This window comes from Zalophus californianus, chromosome 2 (assembly GCF_009762305.2).
Source record: "Zalophus californianus isolate mZalCal1 chromosome 2, mZalCal1.pri.v2, whole genome shotgun sequence".
NCBI lineage: Eukaryota > Metazoa > Chordata > Mammalia > Carnivora > Otariidae > Zalophus > Zalophus californianus.
In genome coordinates this window covers 73,175,491-73,198,564 of record NC_045596.1, presented here as the reverse complement: position 1 = coordinate 73,198,564, position 23,074 = coordinate 73,175,491, and the positions used below count along the sequence as shown (strand labels likewise).

At 36.6% G+C, this 23,074-nt stretch overlaps 1 protein-coding gene across 1 annotated transcript in view; it reads right to left on the bottom strand.

Annotated features, from left to right (window-relative positions):
- Positions 1 to 1,962: 1,962 nt before the first annotated feature.
- Positions 1,963 to 23,074, bottom strand: part of MMRN1 (multimerin 1) — a 61,553-nt gene continuing 40,441 nt past the window's right edge. The window contains exons 6-8 of the mRNA XM_027600733.2: positions 17,049 to 19,037; positions 4,123 to 4,275; positions 1,963 to 2,903 (exon numbers count right to left, since the gene is read on the bottom strand). Coding sequence (XP_027456534.1) covers positions 2,482 to 2,903; positions 4,123 to 4,275; positions 17,049 to 19,037 — 2,564 coding nt within the window. The 3' untranslated portion in view covers positions 1,963 to 2,481. The remainder of the gene's footprint in view (positions 2,904 to 4,122; positions 4,276 to 17,048; positions 19,038 to 23,074) is intronic.

Sequence of the window (23,074 nt, the reverse complement as noted above, 5' to 3'; positions counted from 1 at the left end):
TTTTGGCTCAACATGAGATATTCTGATGGGTAATACTAAAGTTAATGATACTAAATTGCATACTTGAAAATTGCTAAGAGAGTAATTCTTAAAAGTTCTCATCACTAAAAACCAATATATTATAGCTATGTGAGGTGATGAATGTTAACTAAACATTCAATTATATCTCAATTAAAAAAAATTCACTCCATACTTTTCTGCAGGGTTGGCCAAGTTTTATCAAGCTACAGTTTGATATCTTCTCTTACAAAATTGTTATGAGTTTCATACATGTTGTTGGAGTTAATTCCTTTTTATGGCTTGGCGTCAACTGTATGCATATACTAGAGTTTGCTTAACCATTCATCTGTTGCTGGACATGTAGATGGTACCTAGTTTTTGACTATCACAAATAAAGCTCCCATGAACATTCACGTACAAGTCTTTGTATGGACATATGCTTTCAAGTTTTGGCAAATCTGAAATTTTTTCAAGCTTCCATTATAAGAACATACCATTTTCATCTTCTAGATTGGCAATATTTAAAAAACTGTGTATTTTGATGAGGGTGTATAGCGGATAAAGAACACTCTTTCACAAGCAAAATGGGGCTACGGATTGGCACAAACTTTTCAAGGGTAATTTGATAGAACTTATCAAATGAAAAAAATATTCTTATCCTTTATTCCAGAAACTCCTCATAATTTGCTGCAATTACCCTCTGTGTGCCTCAGTTTCTCAGCAGTAGAAAGAGGATGATAATACATAACATATATCTCATTGGTTCAATAGGTAATTCATAGGACTATAGTGAACATTCAATAAATTAATTCATGAAAAATGTTTGTCATGTCAAAATTCTTTTTCATTATTATTTTCACTATCACTTATAGGAAGCTATTCTTCAGAAATACTTTATCAAATATGGAAGAAATGTACATTTAAGGGGTTCACTACAACCATATTGTTATAATAAAACACTATAAACAATCTAAAGATACTATTACATAAATTGTGGTAGATCTGTTGGAGGCAATATAGACAAGGTGTGACAGGCAACCCAGGAGGAGATTTGGCCTGGTTCTAAATCCTGACTCAGTCCTTGCTAGTCGTGGAGTTTGATCCATTCCTTAATCTATCTCTCAGTGTCTCAGTTTCTTCAACTGTAAAAATGATAATACTAATACCCACTTTATATGAGTTTTTGTGCAGAATCAGTAAGACGTTATAGGTAAGTTCCTTAGAAGAGAATCAGGACAGAGGTGCCTGGGTGGCTCAGTCGGTTAAGCGTCTGCCTTTGGCTCAGGTCATGATCCCAGGGTCCTGGGATCGAGCCCCGTGTTGGGCTCCTTGCTCAGTGGGGAGCCTGCTTCTCCCTCTCCCGCTCCCCCTGCTTGTGTTCCCTCTCTCTCTGTGTCTCTCTCTGTCAAATAAATAAATAAAATCTTAAAAAAAAGAGAGAGAATCAGGACATAATGGACATTCCACAAATCGTAGCATTAGTTTGGAAGGTTATATGGCCTTTATAAGAATATGAGCAGGCCCACATGTGCTTCTATAGAAGGATGCTCATTAGAGGAAGCCTTTATTTTTTTTCCCTGTAGATATTGTATAATGGGTGCAGGTAAAGGATCCACTTATATATGCTTAGACATGATGTTCAACCATTTGTCAATTATTACTTTAACCTCTTATTATAGACAGAGAAAAATAGTTAAGCATATTTCAAGTTTCAAATACAACTTTCTTAATTTTGATTACAAATGAAAAATTTTTTTAAAGATTTTATTTATTTATTTGACAAAGACATAGCGAGAGAGGGAACATAAGCAGGGGGAGTGGGAGAGGGAGAAGCAGGCTTCCCTCTAAGCAGGGAGCCCGATGCAGGGCTCAATCCCAGGACCCTGGGATCATGACCTGAGCCGAAGGCAGACGCTTAACGACTGAGCCCACCCAGGCGCCCCTACAAATGAAAATTTTAACATATAAAATTGATCAACACAATAGTGAAGAGTAAAAATCAAAGTTAAAAAACAAACAAACAAAACAACAACAACACTTCTTGGTCTTTGAGTAATTTATTTGAATTGTGAATTTAGGAAATATATGTTATATATTTATATATATAGTGAATAACAAGAGGTAAGCATTTTATTGGAAAGATTACTGTGACCGACAAAACTGAATGATTGCCATTTAATCGATTACCTTAACGTTAAAATGACTTAAGACGAGAGAATAAGAACTGTTATGTTAACAAATGCACTTCACTTTCTCTGCCACTAAATCACTTTAGGAGCAAGAACTTCTTTGTATACAGGTTATCCAAAAGATACTCAAATAATCTTATGACATAAACAAACTTACAGCCTTCCTCAGATTAAAAAAGCTGATTTTCATTTCATGTTAGAAAAGCCCAAAACAGAGCAGATGTGCAGGCAAAGACAAATAAAAACACTGGCTCCTTCTCAGTAAAGGTGATAGTCTGTCTTTCACACTAATTTATGTACGGTATAACAAGTAACCACTAAATGTCGTAGCAGGGGGAAATTTGGCGGGAATTGTTCCTTTTACAAGTCGCAACCACACTTCCTGCCCATAATTTAATTCTAACAAAGCATCCCCAGTTAAAACCCTGTCGCAGTGTATTTCACCGTTAACATTCTCAGATTCAAACGCAAGCTTGTCTCTTCCATCAACCACTAAAAATCCAGAGATATGGGCACTAAATGACTCAATGGTGTACTTAAACACATAGACCCCAAGATAAGGAATTCTGAATTTTCCAGTTCTTGGAGTATACGAAGCTCCATAATTGATGTCCAAATTATTAAATAGGATAGGACCGGGCGTCGTCATTCCATATGTGTGAGATGCAAAAAAGGCCACCATCGGTGCATATCTGTAAGATCCTTTGGAAAAATCTGTTAGAGGAAAAAAATGGAGTCAGTTTTCATGTTTGTTTTTTTTAATCATGTTTTGTCTTTCCTCATTTCTTTATCATTTTATCTCAGTTATAAAAAGGGGTAGCAGAAGAAACAAAGGTCATTCATCAGATTTTTAACAAGGGTATAAATGTCTGGATGCTTGTCTCTTCTCTTGGCTGAATTACCTGAAATCATTTGCTCTCTGTGAGCCTCAGTTTCTCCATTCAGATCAAGATAGAATGGTAATAGCGCTTGATATATCCCTCATAGAAATGCCTCAAAGATTAATTTGCATGTTGCTTTGATCTCTCCAGAGATAAAGGAATTCAAAGCACTCTATGATTATTATGGTATGCCAAAATGTTTTAAAGCCCCTTGAAGGAATTGAAGCTGACATGATATAGAAACAATTTTTCCAGCACCTTGTCAGTTTCTAGAGGGTAAAACGGAAACCAAACGAAGTCATATGCACTATAAAGAAGTAGACAAAAGCAATTTTCTATGTAATTAATGCCAAACATACTTACAAAGGCTGAGATTCAAATAATAGTCTAAAAAATTTACTCTTTGTTATGCAGCATATTATTAAGAAAAGCCTGATTTGAAATTTGTTTTTGCAGTCATTAAAATATATTTTAAATGCTGCACAAATTTTTTATATAAAAATCAGAAATGGTACACTCTTGAAGTTAATTTATAACAAACAATACTTATGAAGGTAAATGGACAAAAAAGGCATTTTGTTCTACTCAATACATTTGAGCATATTCTAACAGTCCTCACCCAGTCAAAATGACATTATTAGCTTACCCTTCAAGGAAGACAGGCTGCCAATTACTTTTTAAAACTTCATTTAAGTGATCATATGTGATATGAATCAAAGGTATATTTCTTTATCAACTTGTTTGAGGAGAAAGAGTTTATACCAATCAGATATATGCATCTGTATTTTCTTTTGAGATGCCCAGGAAAAGAAAAAGACTGCCTCTGTCATATCAATATTGAAAGTGTCCACAAGTGTACATCAATATGGATTTACCTGGCTGACATTTCCACTTGTAAATCATGTACGTACTCAGTAAGCTTCAGAAGTAAAAGGAATTAATCCTCACATGAGTCCAGATTACTCCGGTTTAAATATTCATTGGTAAATACTTTCAAGTAGTGTTTTTGTTTACAATAGCGAGCGAATCCAAGGACGCATGCGCGTTCATACCTGGCGCCAACGAGTTTTCTTGCACCAGCTTGACGGTGCAATTGTCACCCGTGAAAGGGTGTCGGCAAGCGCAGACAGAGTTCCCTCTTGCATTTATACACGTGCCCCCGTTCTGGCACGGGGACCTGCTACAATCTGAATACTCCTCTGTTACTGAAAAAGAATCAAGATAAAAGAGGGTCAAAGTGAACAATTTTCTCGTTGATCTTGTAGTTTGCGGCAGAATGGGAAAAAACACTGAAGGAGAAATAAGAAAAATGGGTCCCTGGGCCCAGGCTGGCCGCCAGTGTAGTCACAGGACTTCATACAAGCCTCTTAAGTCTCTGAGCTCCTTTTACGGCTTCTTGGACGTGGGGATTATTCTGTGACAAAGTGGGGATAATCCATTCTACTTCTTTGTGTGAAAATGTCAAGATTTTGGTCAACTGTAGAACAGAATAGGGTACCTGGACACATTTATATATATTTGGAAGTGACACATGATAAAGGTAATATTTCAAATCAGAGAAGAAAATGTCTATTCAATATATGGTGCTACTATAATTGAATATTCATAAAAACATACTTTCCACATGTACAAAAATACTAAAGGTCAAAAAACCCAACAACCTATATGACGGTATTATAACCAAGTAAAAGGAATATCTTTATAGAGCTTTAAAATTTTGGAGAATTCAGAGCAAAACAAAACAAAACAAAAAATCCAAAAGCCGTAAGAGAAAAATCCTGATATTTGACCACCTAAGAATTAAAAACATTTTTGCAACAGAAGTCACCATTATCAGGTTCAAAGACAAGTAACAGATTAAGAGAAAAATGATTTCTCAGACACAAAGATCTAATGGATAATATCCATAACATGAAAAGTTCTGACCAATCTAAAAGGTTGTGGGGAAAAAAAAGTGAAAAATGAGCAAATGATATGAATGGGCCAATTACCGAATGAAAACTGCAAAAGTTCATTAAAATTTTTAAAGCTTATTCAACCTCACTACTAATTAAGGAATAATGAATTTTCACCACCAACATTTTTATATCAGGTGCCAACATTCTAAAAGATAGAAAATATTCAGTCATGAGGAAAATGGGCATTCTCATATAATGTTGGTTAGAGCTTAAATTGTTAGAACCTCTGAATGAACAATTTAACCATATTTATCAGAATTAAAAAGGTTCATTTGCTCAAAGCCAGAAATTTTTCCTGGCAGAATATATACTCCAGAGACACTTGCTTATGTATACAAAGAGAACTGTTAAAAAATGTTCTGTATGGCATAATTTGCATTAGTGAAAAATTGTCAGACACCTAAATGACCATTTCATTGTTAAATAAATTATAGGTATCTTTTCCCTAAGGAATATTAGACAGCAGTTAAAGAGTAAGATAGATCCCCCGACACATTTGATTTACTGAAGGCGGAAAGCTCCAGTTCACACATTAGATATGGAATAATTTCAATTATTTAGAAAACCTCAAATTATGAATATGGTTATAAACATAATAGATAATTATGTAAACAGAGAAAAGGTTGAGGAAAGAATATACATTGCTGGCCACGGTTACCGCCATGGCGCCACCTTGTGACAAAAGTGTAAACAGTTTACAATTCACTCATTTCAAATCCTGATTGTTGTTTTTTTTTTAAAGATTTTATTTATTTGACAGAGAGACACACACAGCGAGAGAGGGAACACAAGCAGGGGGAGTGGGAGAGGGAGAAGCAGGCTTCCTGCAGAGCAGGGAGCCCGATGCGGGGCTGGATCCCAGGACCCTGGGATCATGACCTGAGCCAAAGGCAGACGCTTAATGACTGAGCCACCCAGGCGCCCCTCAAATCCTGATTGTTGGTGATATTTAAATTTAGGGTTGTTTGGTTTAACATTTTTCTCAAGAAGTGAGATCTGTAAATGTTTTATATACATTATGCTTCATATTTGAATAATTCAAATTCACATAAACTGTGACCAAACTACATGCCTGTATTGGAATTTTTTTGCAAAGAAGATACATATTACTTATGCAATTAGAAATTGGTTTGCCTTATTTTGATGTATTCTCTGCAATATTCCATAAACGATTTTGCTCACTAAGGTACATATGGAAAATATTACATATATGCAATATCTTTTCGAAAGTATTTCAAACTGGCCTACATTTCTTTAACATCTTTTCTCAACCAGGTGAATAGGTTCTTAAACCCATCTATTTACTGTTAGCTATCATTCTAAAACCTAGCCCATTACTTCCTAGTTTTAAAAACTTCAGTGATTCTTTATGACCTATAGAAATGTGAATTCTTGATGTCAAAGCACTGGTTTCATTTGTTTTCACATTTTCTGAATCTAGCACAGTGACTGACTCACAGGGTGGTGTTCAATTACTGTGTTTCACTAAGAATGAATCAACTGTGCAGGGGAGCTGGGGGGACACTGAATTATTTATGCAATCTGACTAGCTCTATAATTCTTATTTTCCCAGGTGGGAGAATGCACTCTCACCTGGAGACTCTGCCCCTGCAAGAATCAGGGATCAAACAGAAATGTACTTTTTTTGTATTGCTATTGGCTCTACTGTGATTCTATACGACCAGGGCCTTTGCCTTCCATTTAATGTCTAGGATGCACCTTTCATTTTTCTCCTCTGTCTATTCCCTTATGTCTAGGAATGGGGTGTTTCCTTGTTCCCTTTGAGTCGTTTCAGAGGATGCCATTTTGCCCTTTATTCCGATTTCTTTGCAGGGTCATTCATCTGGAGGAAGGTTCACTTGAGTTTGCTTGGGGCCTGCTATCTCCTATCACTGTAGTAGCTCGAATTTGCTGAGAATACACCTGGTTTGCCCGCTGGGGCCTCTCTCATGTTCCCCCTGAATTCCTGTTCAGGGTACCTCATACACTGGTCTGCACCTGCTTCTGTCACTTGTGTTTTAAGTTCCTTTCTTGCCTTCTTTGATATTTTTGATATCTCTGGTCTCCAAGTCCCCACCTAAATAACTCACATTATGATACATAAAATTATGCCCATGGCTCCCAGAAATGGATATATTAGGAATAGACTCTAATTAGAGCAGGCTACAGTAACAATCACCAGTTATGCTCTTATACTGAAATGAAATGACTTTAAACTTCTGTTAATGTTATATAAGCATGAAGTGCTCATGGTCTATTTTTGCATCTGTATTACATTGTGTCATAACAGGCCTTCTATGCCCTGATGTCACTGAAATTACCTAAAATCTCATATTTATTTAATTCATTTTAGCATGAATTTGCAATTATTACCAAGAAATACATTTATATTATAGGATTTATCATCTGTCCATAGAAACTTCGTTTTAATTCTGCATACTATGTTTTAATGAACTCTCCCAGCTTCATCATTTCCAAATTTACATTTTATGTGTTCATCCAAGTCATTGATAAAAACACTTAATGCATCAGTGTTGAGCACAGAGCTTTATAACAACTGAGACTGATTGGCATTGATTTATCAAATTGAAACTATTTACATTTTAATATACAATCAGCTAAAATCTACTTTTGTACATCATCCAACTTATATTTTTTACTTTATTACTAAAATACTTAAAAAATGGTTAGGTACCTTTATAAGTTCCTGTACATATTTGTGCTCAAAAGGCAATTTTTTCCTGAATTAACAAAAATCAGACCCCCCCCAAAAAGCATCATTTTCTTCCTGACCCCCCAAAAAGCATCATTTTCTTTTTGAAATCTTCTCTCATCCCCGTCAATAGAATTAATTACGTTAATTCTCTTAATTATGGTCAGATGCTCAGAAGTTCTCTTGTTGAACTTATCACACTCCACTGTAATTGCTCCCATGTCCTGACTGCCAATTAGATTGTGAGCTTTCGTGAAGTCAGGGCTCGGGTCCTCTACTACACTTTGTGTCATTACTAACTAGCAGAGTGCCTGACATACCAAGTGCGGAAACGTCTTCTTAAAGATGAATAAACCAGCACGGGGTGATGTACGGAACTGCCGAATCACTATATTGTACATCTGAAACTAATACTGTATGTTAACTACCTGGAGTCAAAATAAAAACTTAAAAAAAATAAAGGTGAATAAGCAAATTAATGAAAGATTGAGTAGATGACAACATTTTTAATCCAACACTCTATCCCTTCTCCACAGTTCTCAAAGACCAGGTAGAGTTTGATGCTATGATGTCATCAGCACGTTTTTTCTAGAGACATGGAATCATCTCAAGCAAACTTTCCCCAGCTTCTCTCCTACCATGGGCTTCAGTAACTCTTAAACTCTTTCCAGCCCATTTATTTTCTTTGGTAGAGGTCGGTGCAATTAGTTGAACAGTCCTGCCAATTCAACATTCTACTATCTTGTGCAAATGGCATAACTAATCTTTCAATATTCATTTCCCTGCTCTGAACATGACTAAAATTCCTTTGCCATTGTGTTGGAATGTTTCATAAGCTTCAATTTGTTCTGGTCTGTTCTTTCTGGACCCTAATATGTGCTCAAGTTACACTTTCCTATTAATCCTACTTCTATATTTCATAAATGTTCATGTTAAATTTGAACTGATTGGAGAGCTCCTTACATTTTCAAAAGCACTCTGCCTTTGCTAATATTTGCCATTCTTTATTATAATTATTTGCGTAATGTGCAAGGTCCATGAGAAGAGGGAGTGTGTTGAATTTACCACTCTGTCCACTTAATCTTTCTCAGGGCTCATTCAACACTCACTCAATAGGTATTTAATGGATAAAATAAAGCAGCATATTATATGGGTGTCTTCTCCTCCATTCTTATTTTTATGTTGGCTTTTCATAATGTTTTACATATTTTATTTTATTTGGTATTTTCATTGCTTAGTCCTGCTTTATCATCAACATCTTATTTTTTCTTTCTTTATTTTTAACAATAACATTGCAGAGTGCAGATAACCCTGATCTCTGCTTGGAGCAGAATGGAGTTTCCAACAGATTAGTGAGGAAACCTAGCATTGCCTCTGGGCCAGTTTGTCATACACAGAGAAATGCATTATGTACAAATCCACTACACAACTTTGCTCAAGGTAACATGTCCACACATTAGGACTTTATTTGTCATCCCAATTCCAATGCTCTCTAAAATGATTCCTTCCACTTATGGGTACATTAACATTCAGCACTATGCTGTGTCTCCATTTATCAAAATTGTTCCTATCAAATAAGGTTTATCCTTCCATTGTTCTAAAAATACTCCATATGTTCCTTTCCAACAACTTTAAGAAATGTGAATATTTATTTGTTTACATGAAATTTCCAAATTCATTGTTCTAATTACTCATATTTTGTCCATTGGTGTAGAGATGGATGGAAATATTGTTTCCAGCCATCTTTACTATTTTTCCTTCATAGTATGTTTTTATTTTTGTTCTTTTTAAACACATCTGTTGGTCTTGATACTGTTTCTGGGGTCTTTTTTCTCAGTCCTTCAAATATAATTTTAAAGCTCATTTAATCATATCAGATGTATTATCCCTGTCCCAAATAACCTTTGTCATTAAATTATCATTCATCTTAAGTCATGACCTAGGAAATTAAATGTTTTTATTTGATATTACCAACTTTATTCACCTTTTTCTTAAAAGTCATAACTTTTAATCAAAAGCACTATTTGAAAAATGACAAATACATTAAAATATGTTCAAATCATTAGTCATCGGGAAAATGCAAAAGAAAGTCACAGATACAACTAAATGTTATTCAACATAAACATAGATGAATAGTTCCAATTAAACCTATAATAAAATACTTATTATTTCTTTTCAGAGTCACTTTTAAGCTGTGCATAGTAAAATTGGCAATTAAAACCTTAAAGCATGTTTGTCAAACTTAATGTTGTAAAAATTTGGTACAGCTGTTATTTTTATGCTTCAATGTTTTGTCAAGATGTAACTCAGACCACTGTGCAATAAGTTCACGATATGTGACTTAATAATCCCTACACTTTCCTTTTCATGTTTGATAACCAATATGACAGAAAATAATACCACATGGGCAATTCTGAATTTATAGTGTTTTCGATGACCAGTAGAAAGACATCTATTCGTTGTATTTAATTATAGATCAGCTAGTAATCAAATTTGGTTTCAACTCTTGGGTGCCAAAGAAATAGTCTATTGTTGAGAAATAGCTTCTGTGATTCTTGTTAGAGAACGAACCCAGGCACGTGCAGTGTCTGTGTAAATGGGCCCTGGTATTCTGTCCCATTTCCTGTTTTGGTCAGACCATGTGTTATAAACTTTGGTTCAAATGCAAGTGTCAAACACATGGGCTCCTGCCTGCTCACCTTAGACATCATGGCCATTTTATAGCATGCCAAGGTGCAGGAAGGGGCTGTCAATTTTGTCAGCATCCTCTCCTCAACGGTCTTCCTTCCATCAGAAGGAGAATTACATAGAAAGCTGGGGAGTCATTTCTTCTCCCAGGGAACGAGAAACGAAAATCGTTCATTTAATTCTTCTTCGACACTGGTAGGTTTTATTGATACCAACTAGGGAGACTATCCCCAGTGGATAGGCTTGCTAATCAATTGTGACACAAAGAATACCTTTAAGATCATGAACAGAAAAGAATTCATCGAGCAGGCCTGAGACAGCTATCTTTAGAAAGGCCTGCCTGCCAGGTTTTGCCCTTAGCCCACATCTGGGCTTTTGGTTTCTTGCCACTTCCTAATTGTAAGTGTCATTCACTGTGCCCCGACTATTTGTACAAACAGTATGGTTATGCTGAACATCTGCCTTCCTTCTGAGAGTCCAGAGTTTCGGTAAGTACTAGGCAGAGGGTGCCAACATAACCAGTCCTGTTATGGACTGAGTATTTGTGTCCACTCAAAATTCATATGTTGAAATCCTGACCCCCAATCTGATGACACTGGTAGGTAGGGACGTTGGGGGGTGACTAGGTCATGAGGGTGGAGTCCCCATGAATGGGAGTAGTGTTTTTTTTTTTCAAGAGACCCCAGAGAGCTCTCTCACTCCTTCCCTTTCTGCCACATGAGAATACAAGGAGTTGACAGTCTGTATCCTGCAGAAGGGTTCTCACCAGAATCCAACCAGGATGGCCTGATGTGAGACTTCCAGCCTCCAGAACTGTGAGAAATAAATTTCTAGTTTATAAGCCACCCAGTCTATGGTACTCTGTTAGAGTAGTCTGAATTGACTAAGACAAGCCCCAGTAAAACCCCTGGGTGCTGACTATCTGATGGACTTCTCTGGACAGAAATACTGCATGTGTGTGTGACTAGAGAAAAGAGTGCACATAAGCATGTCCCCTTCTTGGACAGAGTGAGCATTAGAGAGCTTGCACATAGATTTCTCCAGACTAGGCCTGTATCATTTCCCCCCACAATCCTTTCATGTATCTTTTCATCAAAGTAAACACTAGCTGTGTGCCTCACTCTATGCTGAGTTCCAGGAGTACCGCTAGCAGATCACCAAACTCGTGTGTGCTTTTGGGGACCTTATAAAACACACCACAAATTCTAAATTCAAGCCGTTATCCTTCAAAATTTAATTAGCTTAAAAGTCAACCATTTTGGACAGAAGTCAACTTATTAGTTATCTTGAGGTATATTTGAAAATGTTAATTTTTATAATATGGAAAAACATAGGAAGAGTAGACAACACCTTGGAAAAAGCCATTATTAAAATTCTTGCAGACATTTTTCAGCATTTATTGATACACATGCATTTTTGTGCAGCTAAGCCTTTACATTTTGTATCTTGTTCCTTGTGAGTTATCATTATATAATAGGCATAAGCTCACTTATAAACATGTTGAATTTAAAATGGAATGACTTATAAAGACAGGGAATGATGGGATACCTAAGTCTGTAAATTATGTTCATATGTGCAAATAATTTTATGTCAAATATTAAGTGAAAATATTAGAGAAAAACCATAAATGTTGGCTAGAGCTAAAAAAAAAAGCATCATAACTAATTTCATAATATACTATTTACAAGTCAGTCCATGATTCTCAAAGTAAACTTTTGAGGTGGATATATTATTCTATATTTTACAAATGAGGAAAGCAAGTTTTAGGAAAATGAATGACTTGGTACAAACAAAAACGTTGCCAGGCAAGACCTGAACCTTGGTTTCCTGACTCCAAAATCAGTGCTCCTTAGTCATCATAAAGCCTCAATGCAGAGTCACAAAAATTAAAAATCAGTTTAAAATGGAATAAAACAGTGAAATATCCAGGCTCTTATTTTTTCTCTTTTAAATCACTTATACCCTCAGCAATGATAATTTTAAAAGAAGTTGTATTTGGTACACTACCAAGTCTTATGTGGAATGTAATCTTTCTTAAGAGGAGTGGTGAAAGGGGCAATTATGAATCAAAGAGGTTTATCATGAGAGTGAAGTATATCTGGTAAATATTGGGAATCCTGGTCACAATAAAAAGTCAATGGTCTCACGAGCATCAGGTGCTCGTCCTCAGTGATATTGTTGCTGATGCAGATGTGTTACGGCAGGACCGAGCTCCTCTTACAAGGCAAGCTGCCAAACCCTCTCTGCAGGGACAAGTCTGCCAATTGCTGTACAAACAAATCTTCAAAGATGAAATAAAACCCTCTTGGTGTCTATGGGAATATTGTTTAGACACAAATCAAATATTTAGTGATTCAATCGGAACAGCTTATCAGCACTGGCCTGGGAGGAATCATAATTAACATAACTGAATGTGGGGATTCCTAACGGGAAGTGATAGGGATCAGGACTCTGAATTTTGCCCTCCTACCGCATCAGTCAAAAAAGGATCTTGTGAGGAACTGATGGTCACTTCCAATGGCAACTGCCTCTCAGCCATATCACCAGAAAAATCCAAACTGAAAAGTAGCACCTTTACTTCCTGGTAAGTGCAGAAATGAATGGCAGTATTCAGATCCTCAAGAAGGAAAACTCCTTTGGAGTATCGATTCTGGCCATCTGCAATATTCAGATATGGCCAGACTCCGAGATAGATCTGATGCACTGAACAGAAGCAGAAGGAAGAGAAAGGCAGGTAAACATACTCCGCAATCTCTTTGAGTAGAGTAGTTGAGGACTGAGCCCTGAGTCCAACAGACCGAGAGTCGGGTTCCGTCACTAACTAGTTGCATGACCTTAAGCAGAAGAGGTCAGTTCATCTCTCTGAGGGTTAGTTTACTTATCCTCAAAATAACAATGATGATAGCTACTTCGTAAGTATTGTTAAATGAGCTAACGTATACAGTATAATTTGTACAACACCTGTGATACAGCATTAATAAGTAGTATCCAATATTAGCTATTATAATCTTACTATTATTAGGCTTCAAAGGAAGTTATCAGTATTAAAATTAAGATTCAGTTTTATAAACTAAATTCATAGGGTTTTTCATTCTATTAACTGCCCTTGTTATTCTGCAAATGATAGTGGCTCTGATCTGAACAATATTGTTGTGAGATTCATAAGATGATGATAAATTACCTTCTGATGTTAGTTAATGTAGGGGAGCAATCTGGTTACATGGTATTTGTAATATAATATAATAGTAAAGGTCAAAGGAAACCCAGCCAAATTTAGCCAGTGTGCCAGTGTGCCCCACCCCTGGTATGAAACAGGGTATCAAACAAAGTAGTTAATTGCAATTGGTTTATTCTTTTTTTTTTTTTTTGAGAGAGAGAGAGAGAGAGAGCACAAGAGGGGGGAGGGGCAGAGGGAGACGGAAAGACAGACACCTAAGCAGGCTCCATGCCCAGCACGGAGCCCAAAGGGGTTTGATCTCACCACCCTGGGATCGTGACCTGAGCCGAAACCAAGAGTCAGGTGCTTAACTGACCGAGTCACCCAGGTGTACCACTGTTGGTTTATTCTTACAGGAGAACTTAGCCTGAGTCCACTGGTTGTATAGCCAAGCACAGACTTCACCAGCTCACTGTCCAATGAATGCCATCGGTTTTATGGCCCATAGAAGACGGCTTAATGAGCATGCCTATCTACACACCTACTAAAGGGGTGTTACACATTATGCTGCTGGTCCTACATAAAGTGAATATCCACCCAGTTCCTGAAATTAGGCCAATATATCTTTATTGTCCTAATGTTGTTGGCTATCTTTCCTGAAATAAAGAACTTTAAATTAATTATTAATTTTGGTAGATAGGCCTGTAAAAAATTCTACTTCTAGTAAATAAAGGAACAGGAAGCAATTTTATCAAGGCATCATGGGAAAAAAGAGAATGGGAACTAAGTTAATTATTAGCCCATTAAGTTCAATATTGAGTCAGCCGCTATTAATAATACTGCTACCCTCTCATTTCCCAAATTCAAAACTTTGAGTATTCTAGGTCTCTCCCTCCCCAAGTGCCATGCATTCAGGCCGCGAACAGCTCACGTTTTTTACAATAATGCACTCTGCAACATATTTCTACTAATGAGCGCAGCAAAATACCTCCACAATCCTATCACTTAAAAGGAAGAAACAGAGACCCAGAGAGGTGGACTTGCTTAAGGTTACAGAGAAATCACTGCAACAACTAGGACCAGAATCCTGATTTGTTCCTTGGATCATCGGTTTTTCCACTCTCCTGCTGTCTCCATTAATTTTACTTTCAGGGCGCCTGGGTGGCTCAGATGGTTGAGCGTCTGCCTTCGGCTCAGGTCATGATCCCAGGGTCCTGGGATCGAGTCCCGCATCGGGCTCCCTGCTCCTTGGGCGCCTGCTTCTCCCTCTGCCTCTCTCTCTCTCTCTCTCTCCCTCTCTCTGTCTCTCGTGAATAAATAAATAAAATCTTTAAAAATTTTTTTTTTTACTTTCACAACAGGTTTCACATTTGTCCCCTCTGTTTCAACTTCCTCTTCCTTAGATCTGGCTCTTAATTGCTCCGCTAATACTCTCCTAACTGGTGTCTCTAATTTCATTCTTTGCAGTCGTGCTCTCTACTACTGCCAGCCTCATGCCTCTGAGATACAGTTCTTACCATACCCAACCCTCTGCTCCACATTTTCAAAGACCACTCTTACAAAACCTTGTCTAAATGCCTTAGTGTTATGATCTGAATGCATCCACCCAAAATTTATATGTTGAAATTCTAAACCCCAAAGTTGGTGATATTAGGAGGTGGGGCCTTTGGGAGGTGGAGCCCTCACGAACAGGATCAGTGTTCTTTTAAAAAAGACCCCAGAAGAAGATATTTGCAAATGACACTACAGACAAAGGGCTGGTATCCAAGATCTATAAAGAACTTCTCGAACTCAACACCCAAAAAACAAATAATCAAGTCAAAAAGTGGGCAGAAGACATGAAAAGACACTTCTCTGAAGAAGACATACGAATGGCTAACAGACACATGAAAAAATGTTCACCATCAATAGCCATCAGGGAAATTCAAATCAAAACCACACTGAGATACCACCTTACACCAGTTAGAATGGAAAAATTGACAAGGCAAGAAACAACAAATGCTGGAGAGGTTGTGGAGAAACGGGAACCCTCTTACACTGTTGGTGGGAATGCAAGTTGGTACAGCCACTTTGGAAAACAGTGTGGAGGTGCCTCAGAAAATTAAAAATAGAGCTACCCTATGACCCAGCAATTACACTCCTGGGTATTTACCCCAAAGACACAGATGTAGTGAATAGAAGGGCCATATGCACCCCAGTGTTCATAGCACAATGTCCGCAACAGCCAAACTGTGGAAGGAGCCGAGATGCCCTTCAACAGATGAATGGATAAAGAAGATGTGGTCCATATATACAATGGAATATTACTGAGCCATCAGAAATGATGAATACCCAGCTTTTACATCAACGTGGATGGGACTGGAGGAGATTATGCTAAGTGAAATAAGTCAAGCAGAGAAAGTCAATTATCATATGGTTTTACTTATTTGTGGAACATGAGGAATAGCACGGAGGACATTAGGAGAAGGAAGGGGAAAATGAGGGGAGCGGAATTGGAAGGAGAGATGAACCATGAGGGACTGGGGACTCTGAGAAACAAACTGAGGGTTCTAGAGGGGAGAGGGGAGGGGGAATGGGTTAGCCCGGTGATGGGTATTAAGGAGGGCACGTACTGCATGGAGCACTGGGTGTTATACGAAAACAATGGATCGTGGATCACTACATCAAAAACTAATGATGTATGATATGGTGAGTAACATAATAAAATGTAAAAAATTTTAAAAAAAGAAAAAAAATAAATAAAAAAGACCCCAGAGAGATCTCTCACACCTTCCACCTTGGGAGAACACAGCAAGAAGTCACCAGCTGTGAGCCAGGAAGAGGGCTCTCACCAGAATTTGTCATGCTGACACTTTGAGCTTGGACTATCTAGCCTCCAAAACTGCAAGAAATACGTTTCTGTTATTTGGAAGCTACCCTGGTCTTTGGTATTTTGTTATAGTAGCCCGAATGGACTAAGACATTTAGCTTGGCATTCGTAGCTTGTTGTGATCTACGCAAATCAAATTCCTACTCCGATATGCATTCATTCATTCAGTAATTCAACAGATATTTACTGAGTTCCTATAGCACACAAGACATTTTGTCAGGTAATGCCAAAATGAATAAGACTTAGTCTGGTCATATTCAACCAGAAGCTGATTATCTAATAGCTTTCCTTAGTTACATATGAAAGCAAAAATGTTCTACAGGGGCAAATTTGATTGTATTACAGGGGTTTTGTCAGAAAAAAGTTAAGAAACATGTAGACAAATATTTATACTCTAAACACTTGATGCCTAATTTACATAGGATGGAATCAGATTCAAATGGTACATCAGTGATCTATGAATTACCTAACTATTTACCCAAGTTCAAGAAACTGCCTTTTATGTCTTATGGTCTTGAAAAACCCCACAGATCTACTAAATATCCTTTAAATAGAAAGAGAGATTAAACATTATCATTTCAGCAATAGCTTACCAGGAACTAGAACGTTGTCTGTGTTTCTTTGGGACCGGCCTATCAGGACAGTGGTAAGATTCACTGCTGGTTTTTTAAGTGAACTGGGTTTCTTCAGCACTGGTTTTATTTGCTTCTGAGACTTGACAACACTGGCAAGACCACCAGACAGTGTTCGATTTATATACCAAGTTAAATTAGATATGGCAATTTGAGTTTTTATTTCAATTATTGATTCCACAAATTCTGTCAGACCTTTCTGAAGAAGCTGAATATCAGGTAGGGAACTTTCTATCTGCTTGGGTATGGTTGCATTCAGTTCTGAGATACGTGTAGAAGCATTATGACACATGATTAAAACATCAGACAGAGTTTTGTTAAGTGAAGTGAAGTGAACTGAGAGGTGAATGGATTTTGCTTCCAGCGCCTTAAATCTGGAAGTTAGTACGTGCAGTTGAAGAGCCTGGTCTCTCTCATTTGTAGTCGCACTGCCTTTTTTTAGTGAAACATAATAAGGTATGAGTGTCTTGGTCACTTTAGTCTCAATACCTTGCAACCTAGTTTCAAAATTTTTGGAAATCTTTGTGGCTGAGAGTATATTTTCCTCCAAATAACTCATATTTTGCTGGTATTTTATCAGTTGGGAAGTGGTTTCATTGAACATTTGATAAATCTTTTGAAAGCTGGACTGACTTAGTTTTTCATCCTTAGGAATATCTGCAAGGACCTTGGCAACTTGCAAAATAAAGTTGTATCTCTGATTGTCATTGACCAACATCTGAATGGAATCATTCAAGCGTTGGAATTGAGAAATAAATGTCAAAACAGTTTCCATATTTTGGGTACATGGATGATGGACTTCGGGATTATACTTTATTGTACTTAAAGTCTCTTTTAGCACATAGTTATCTTGAAGGAAATCAACGGCATTATTTATAATAGTCATTGTCTTATTTAGGCCATCTTCCATTTCTAAGGCATATTCACTGATACGTCTGTCCAAGGCATCACTGCGACTCTGTACTTCATTCCTAAGTGAGTTGTGTCTTTTTGAAAGTTCTTTGATAAGAATACTTAGACTGTTGACAGCACTAGTCAGGTTTTCCACTTTTTTCCTTGTAGCTATTACTTCTTTTGGTGGTTCTTGTATCATTGTCTCTTTAAATGGTGCTGCCTGCTCAAGCAAGGGTTGAAGGATCTCCATATCATAAGTCAAGTCATTTAGCTGCTCATTCATTTTATCCATCTTATTGTCCATTGGAAAGAGAACGTCAGCCAGTGTTTGGTTTAAAACTTGTAAATTCTCTTCCGTGTCCTTAATTTGAAATTTAAAATCATTTCTGCACTTGGATAGCATGTCTTCACATTCACCCCTGATAGATTCTTTCTCTATCTCCAAAGCAATAGTGAGATTGTTAATCTTGCTGTCTTGGATGTGCAAATCATCAAACATTTGCAGCATCATCAAACCCTGCTTCTTTATATTCTCTTGTAGAGCAGACATGTGCTTAGTGACATTACTGCTAACTGATTCAGCAGTTGGAACACTCCTCTGATCTGATACTCGTTCAGTTGATAAAAGCTGCTCGTGAACTTCCTTCATTTTAGAAAGAGTCTTGTTGAGGGATTCATAATACAAAATGCTCCGTGAATGTTCCTGTTCTAAAGCACCTTCTAAATGAGCTTGCTTTGCTTCTAGTTCTTTAATAGGCTTTTCACATGTAAAGGTCATTTCTTGCCTTATATTCACAATGTGATTTTTTAGATCTAGTACATCAGTCAAAGTGGGCCTGTTTTCTTGCATTAAAAAAGAGTTTTGCTGGACTGCTATTGAAACCACAGATTCATTAACTTGATGAATTGTTTGTCTGGTGTTTTCAAGGTCCTCTGATAATCTTGATACAGTCTTGAAGAGTTGTGCTATAGTCTCTTGCATGTCATTCTGAAAAATTTTAAATTGCTCTCTTACTATGTTCTTTACCAGATCATTAATGCTTTTGGATTTTAGACCTAGAGAAGGAAATATTAAACAACAATAAATGACATATGATTTTAATTATGTAAACTTATGATATCTCTAAAAAGATAAAAAGTTTGAGACTAAGCACTAATAACCCATAGTAATAAAAATACTTCTTCACTACACTTACTTATGGAATTTTAAAAATCACTATAGTTCATAGACGGTGATTACATTCTTAACTGATAAGTCTGAGGGGAGAAATCAATTGTGGTGAAGAACATACCAAAAGCATAAACAAAAGACATGAAGGAACTGATACTGATTTCAGTTAATAGAGCCTCGTATGTTATGATTCTAAGTCTACTCTTACTCTGGTATGAAAATAAATGGCCTTGGGCTTTCCAGCTCAGTAAATAATACCTGGTATTATCTCAGGACTATGTTATTAGGTTGCTAGTAATTAGGTTTCAGAGCTTGTGTTTTGAGCTCATAAAAACTAACAAACTGATGGCAAAGAAGAAATTTAATGAGATTCCCAAATGAGGAACAATATAAAGTAATGGTCACAAGATTCAACAATAGTTTATATCAACAGTAAAATAATAATGAGAGGTTTGGGGATCACAAAACAAAGTCAAATGAAAATAGGAATTCAAGATATACCTTGATTATCATAATATGACATTAATTCTTAACAAAAATAAGAGAAAACTTGCCACTAATGAAACACACATTAGTATTTCCAGTATTAGAAAGCATGGACTGATCATAAATCAGAATTATGGACAGCTCTAAAAGTAACATAAAAAAATTAAAAAAAAGGAAAAGGGTCCTGAAGTACTCAAAACTCAGAACTATTCTGAAGAGGAAATTAGTATTTAAAAATGGAAAAAAAACAACCCACCAAACCTGTTACATACAAAAATAGAAAATGGGAAAAAATAAAACATATGCTTGAGGTGTATTTATAGTACATAGCTATGAAGCACATGTAAATGGAAGATAACTCCACTCAAATACAAACGGTAATGTTTGTAATGTAAAATACTGGCAACATACTACAAAGCATGTAGAACAGGAAGGTCTGCACAACTGTGATGTGACTTCTGGCTGTCATAAAGTCTATTTAAGAAAGATAATTGTAGAATAAAAATGTAGGGTCTCTACATGTCAGAAGCAAGTTTTAAAAGGTATCTGAGATGCATGAGAGATTTACATAAAAAGTATGTGAAAGATCAATTATAGCAAATACAATGATGTATTGCTTGAGCATCTTGATATTAATCTGATACAGAGCTGTAAATGTTGTTTACATGAATAAATATTTCCCTGGAAATCCTATACCCTACCGGTCAATATTGCTAATTGATCTTTAGGGAATGGTATTTCCAGAGTAAAAAAAAAAAAAAAGTTTACATTTCTAAACATAGTGAAAACTGAAATACATTTAGCAGGCCAAAAAATATAAGTAAGTGAAAATCAATCTGTATCTAATGGAAAAAATAATAGTAAAATGTAAAGTAAGTAGTAAAAATGTAAAGTATGGGAAGAGTAAACAATGACACAGCACCAAAGTACTAAGGAAAGGCTAAATTAATTAGATAAGTTTAAGCAATCGCAATTAAGATAAATTATACTGAAACAGTCCTGGCTTTTATATGTAATAGCATGAATAATTGCACCACAGGCTTTTAAAGTATTCTTATTTTCTAAATTTTACTTAGCATTTAACCGGTTACCCATTTACACAACAAATCTTCATTGAGTGTATTTTATATGCTACACAGAGGGTAAAATTTGGAAAATCAGATTTCTGATACTAAAAACAGAATTATGTTAGCTTCACTGGGTGTAAGTTGCTACTCAATAGCAAAGTTATTTTTATTATACTTCCCACAAGATCATTTAGTCATTTCGTGTTAGTTAAAATGGTCTTAAATTTTCACGACAACTTGATGAAATACAATAAAATATTTAAATTTAGGGATCAGACCTTCTTGAAATTTATATCATTTTGGCCTTAAAGTGTTTTTCAAGATTGAAAAGGTAAAATAAAACTTAAGTGTAATTGAATTAACTAATTGTGTATAATAACAATAGCTGTTTAAATTCAGCCAACAAAAAATTATGTGATCTGGGGCACCTGGATGGCTCAGGCAGTTAAGTGTCTGACTCTTAGTTTTGGCTCAGGTTGTGATCTCAGCCCAGTGTTGGGCTCTGCGGTCAGCACAGAGTCGGCTTGAAATTCTTCCTCCCTCTCCCTCTGCCCCTTACCCCCCACTTGTGCTTGAGCAAGCATGTGCTAAATAAATAAATAAATAAATAAATAAATAAAATTTTTAAAGGAAAAAAACATGTGATCTGAAAATCAGAATAAGAATGATAGGTAAAAACACTGTAAATAGGTAAAGTGTAGTTCAGAGTCTGATCAAAGCAACTAGGAAAAAAATAAACAGTGAAAATGGAAACTAGGAGGTGCTTTAGCTATTATATATATTTTTTAATTAAGATTTTATTTATTTATTTGGGAGAGAGAGTGCGCATGAGCAGGTGGGAGGGGACAGGGAGAGGGAGAAGCAGGCTTCCCGCAGAGCAGGGAGCCCAATGCGGGGCTCAATCCCAGCACCCTGGGATCATGACCTGAGCTGAAGGCAGACGCTTAATGACTGAGCCACCCAGGCGCCCCTATATTTTAAATCTTAATGGAAAAATATACTGGGGAAAGGCTAAAATCACAGCAGCGTCTGAAAAGAAATCAGACTATTAGCTTTAAGAACAAATTATTGTTTCTGGAAAAGGAGCTTTTCAGATAACATTTCCATAATTTGTTGCTAAAACATTTTCTGCATAAGAATCTGATTTTGCAAAAATATGTCAAAGTGCTTTATGTCAATATCTGAGTGGGAACATACTTTTTAACTCTATTTGATTCTGTTTCATGTGACTCATGTGCTTCTACTTCCTAAAAAAAGAGGACACTGTGGTGACTTAACAGACAGGTATGAGATCAGATATGCTGGCGGGCCCCTCTGTGGTTGTGAATGTAGGTGCCTCCTAAGGAATTGGGACATTTGATGTTGAACAGTTTCTGTGGCTACTAGTGGATAAGCCGTGTTCCTCATCCCGGATGTAGAGTAAGCAAGCGAAGAGGTGGTGGTTTTGTTAGGCAAGTGCAGTGCCGTGGGGTGAGTTTAGTTTTTGTTACCTGAATGAATATTCATTAAGTACAAGCTCTCTGGTTTTCATAATTGATTATGCTTAGCACACAACTAATACCTCCTAACGAGGGGAGAATTTTGTTGTTGCTGTTGTTATGAGTGTATGCTTTTTTCCTGTGTCACTGCCAGAATCTTTGCTAGTAGTTTCACAAAAAGCTGTTGACAGGCCTAATTCTCTCTAATTGTCTTTGGTACTGATAACCAAATTTTGCCAAACAAATTTCATTATGGTAGGTATAGTCAATTATATACTGTTTCTATTTGACTTCTTTATCACTTCAGGGAAAATATATTCCTTTCTCATTCTTGTCATTGGTAAGTTTGGTCATAGGGGACATGCCAGAAATGTAGAGCAGGGTCTTTCCTTCAGGGGCTTAACAGCACCAATTATTTACATAATAAAAAAAAATCATGGTTGCTGCCATACTGGCAGATGATATGGAAACCTCCAACTTATCTTTTACCTGTGAACCACAGGTGGAAAACAAGGAAAAAAACAACGTGATAGATACAGAGTTATACAATAAGTATACTTTTATGTATAAAACAAAGTGAAAGGGACCCTAATGCTGAAATTTGGAAAGATACAATAAGATACAACGGAGAACTGAGATATTCCTAGTGACCAAATTACTTGCTAGAAAATCCATGTCCTCCTTGAAACCCCTTTGCCTAATTAATTCCTCCTGATCCATAGCATATTAGTTGAGATGGTTTCTTTTTGTAGAGGTCTTCCCTGGCGCCCTTAGATTGGATTTGTTGAAACTACCAAATGGTCCTACTGTACCCTGTGCATAACACTACCATAGCAATTGCTCACTATCTACAGATCCGTGTGGTAGGCAGAATAATGCTGTTCCACTCAA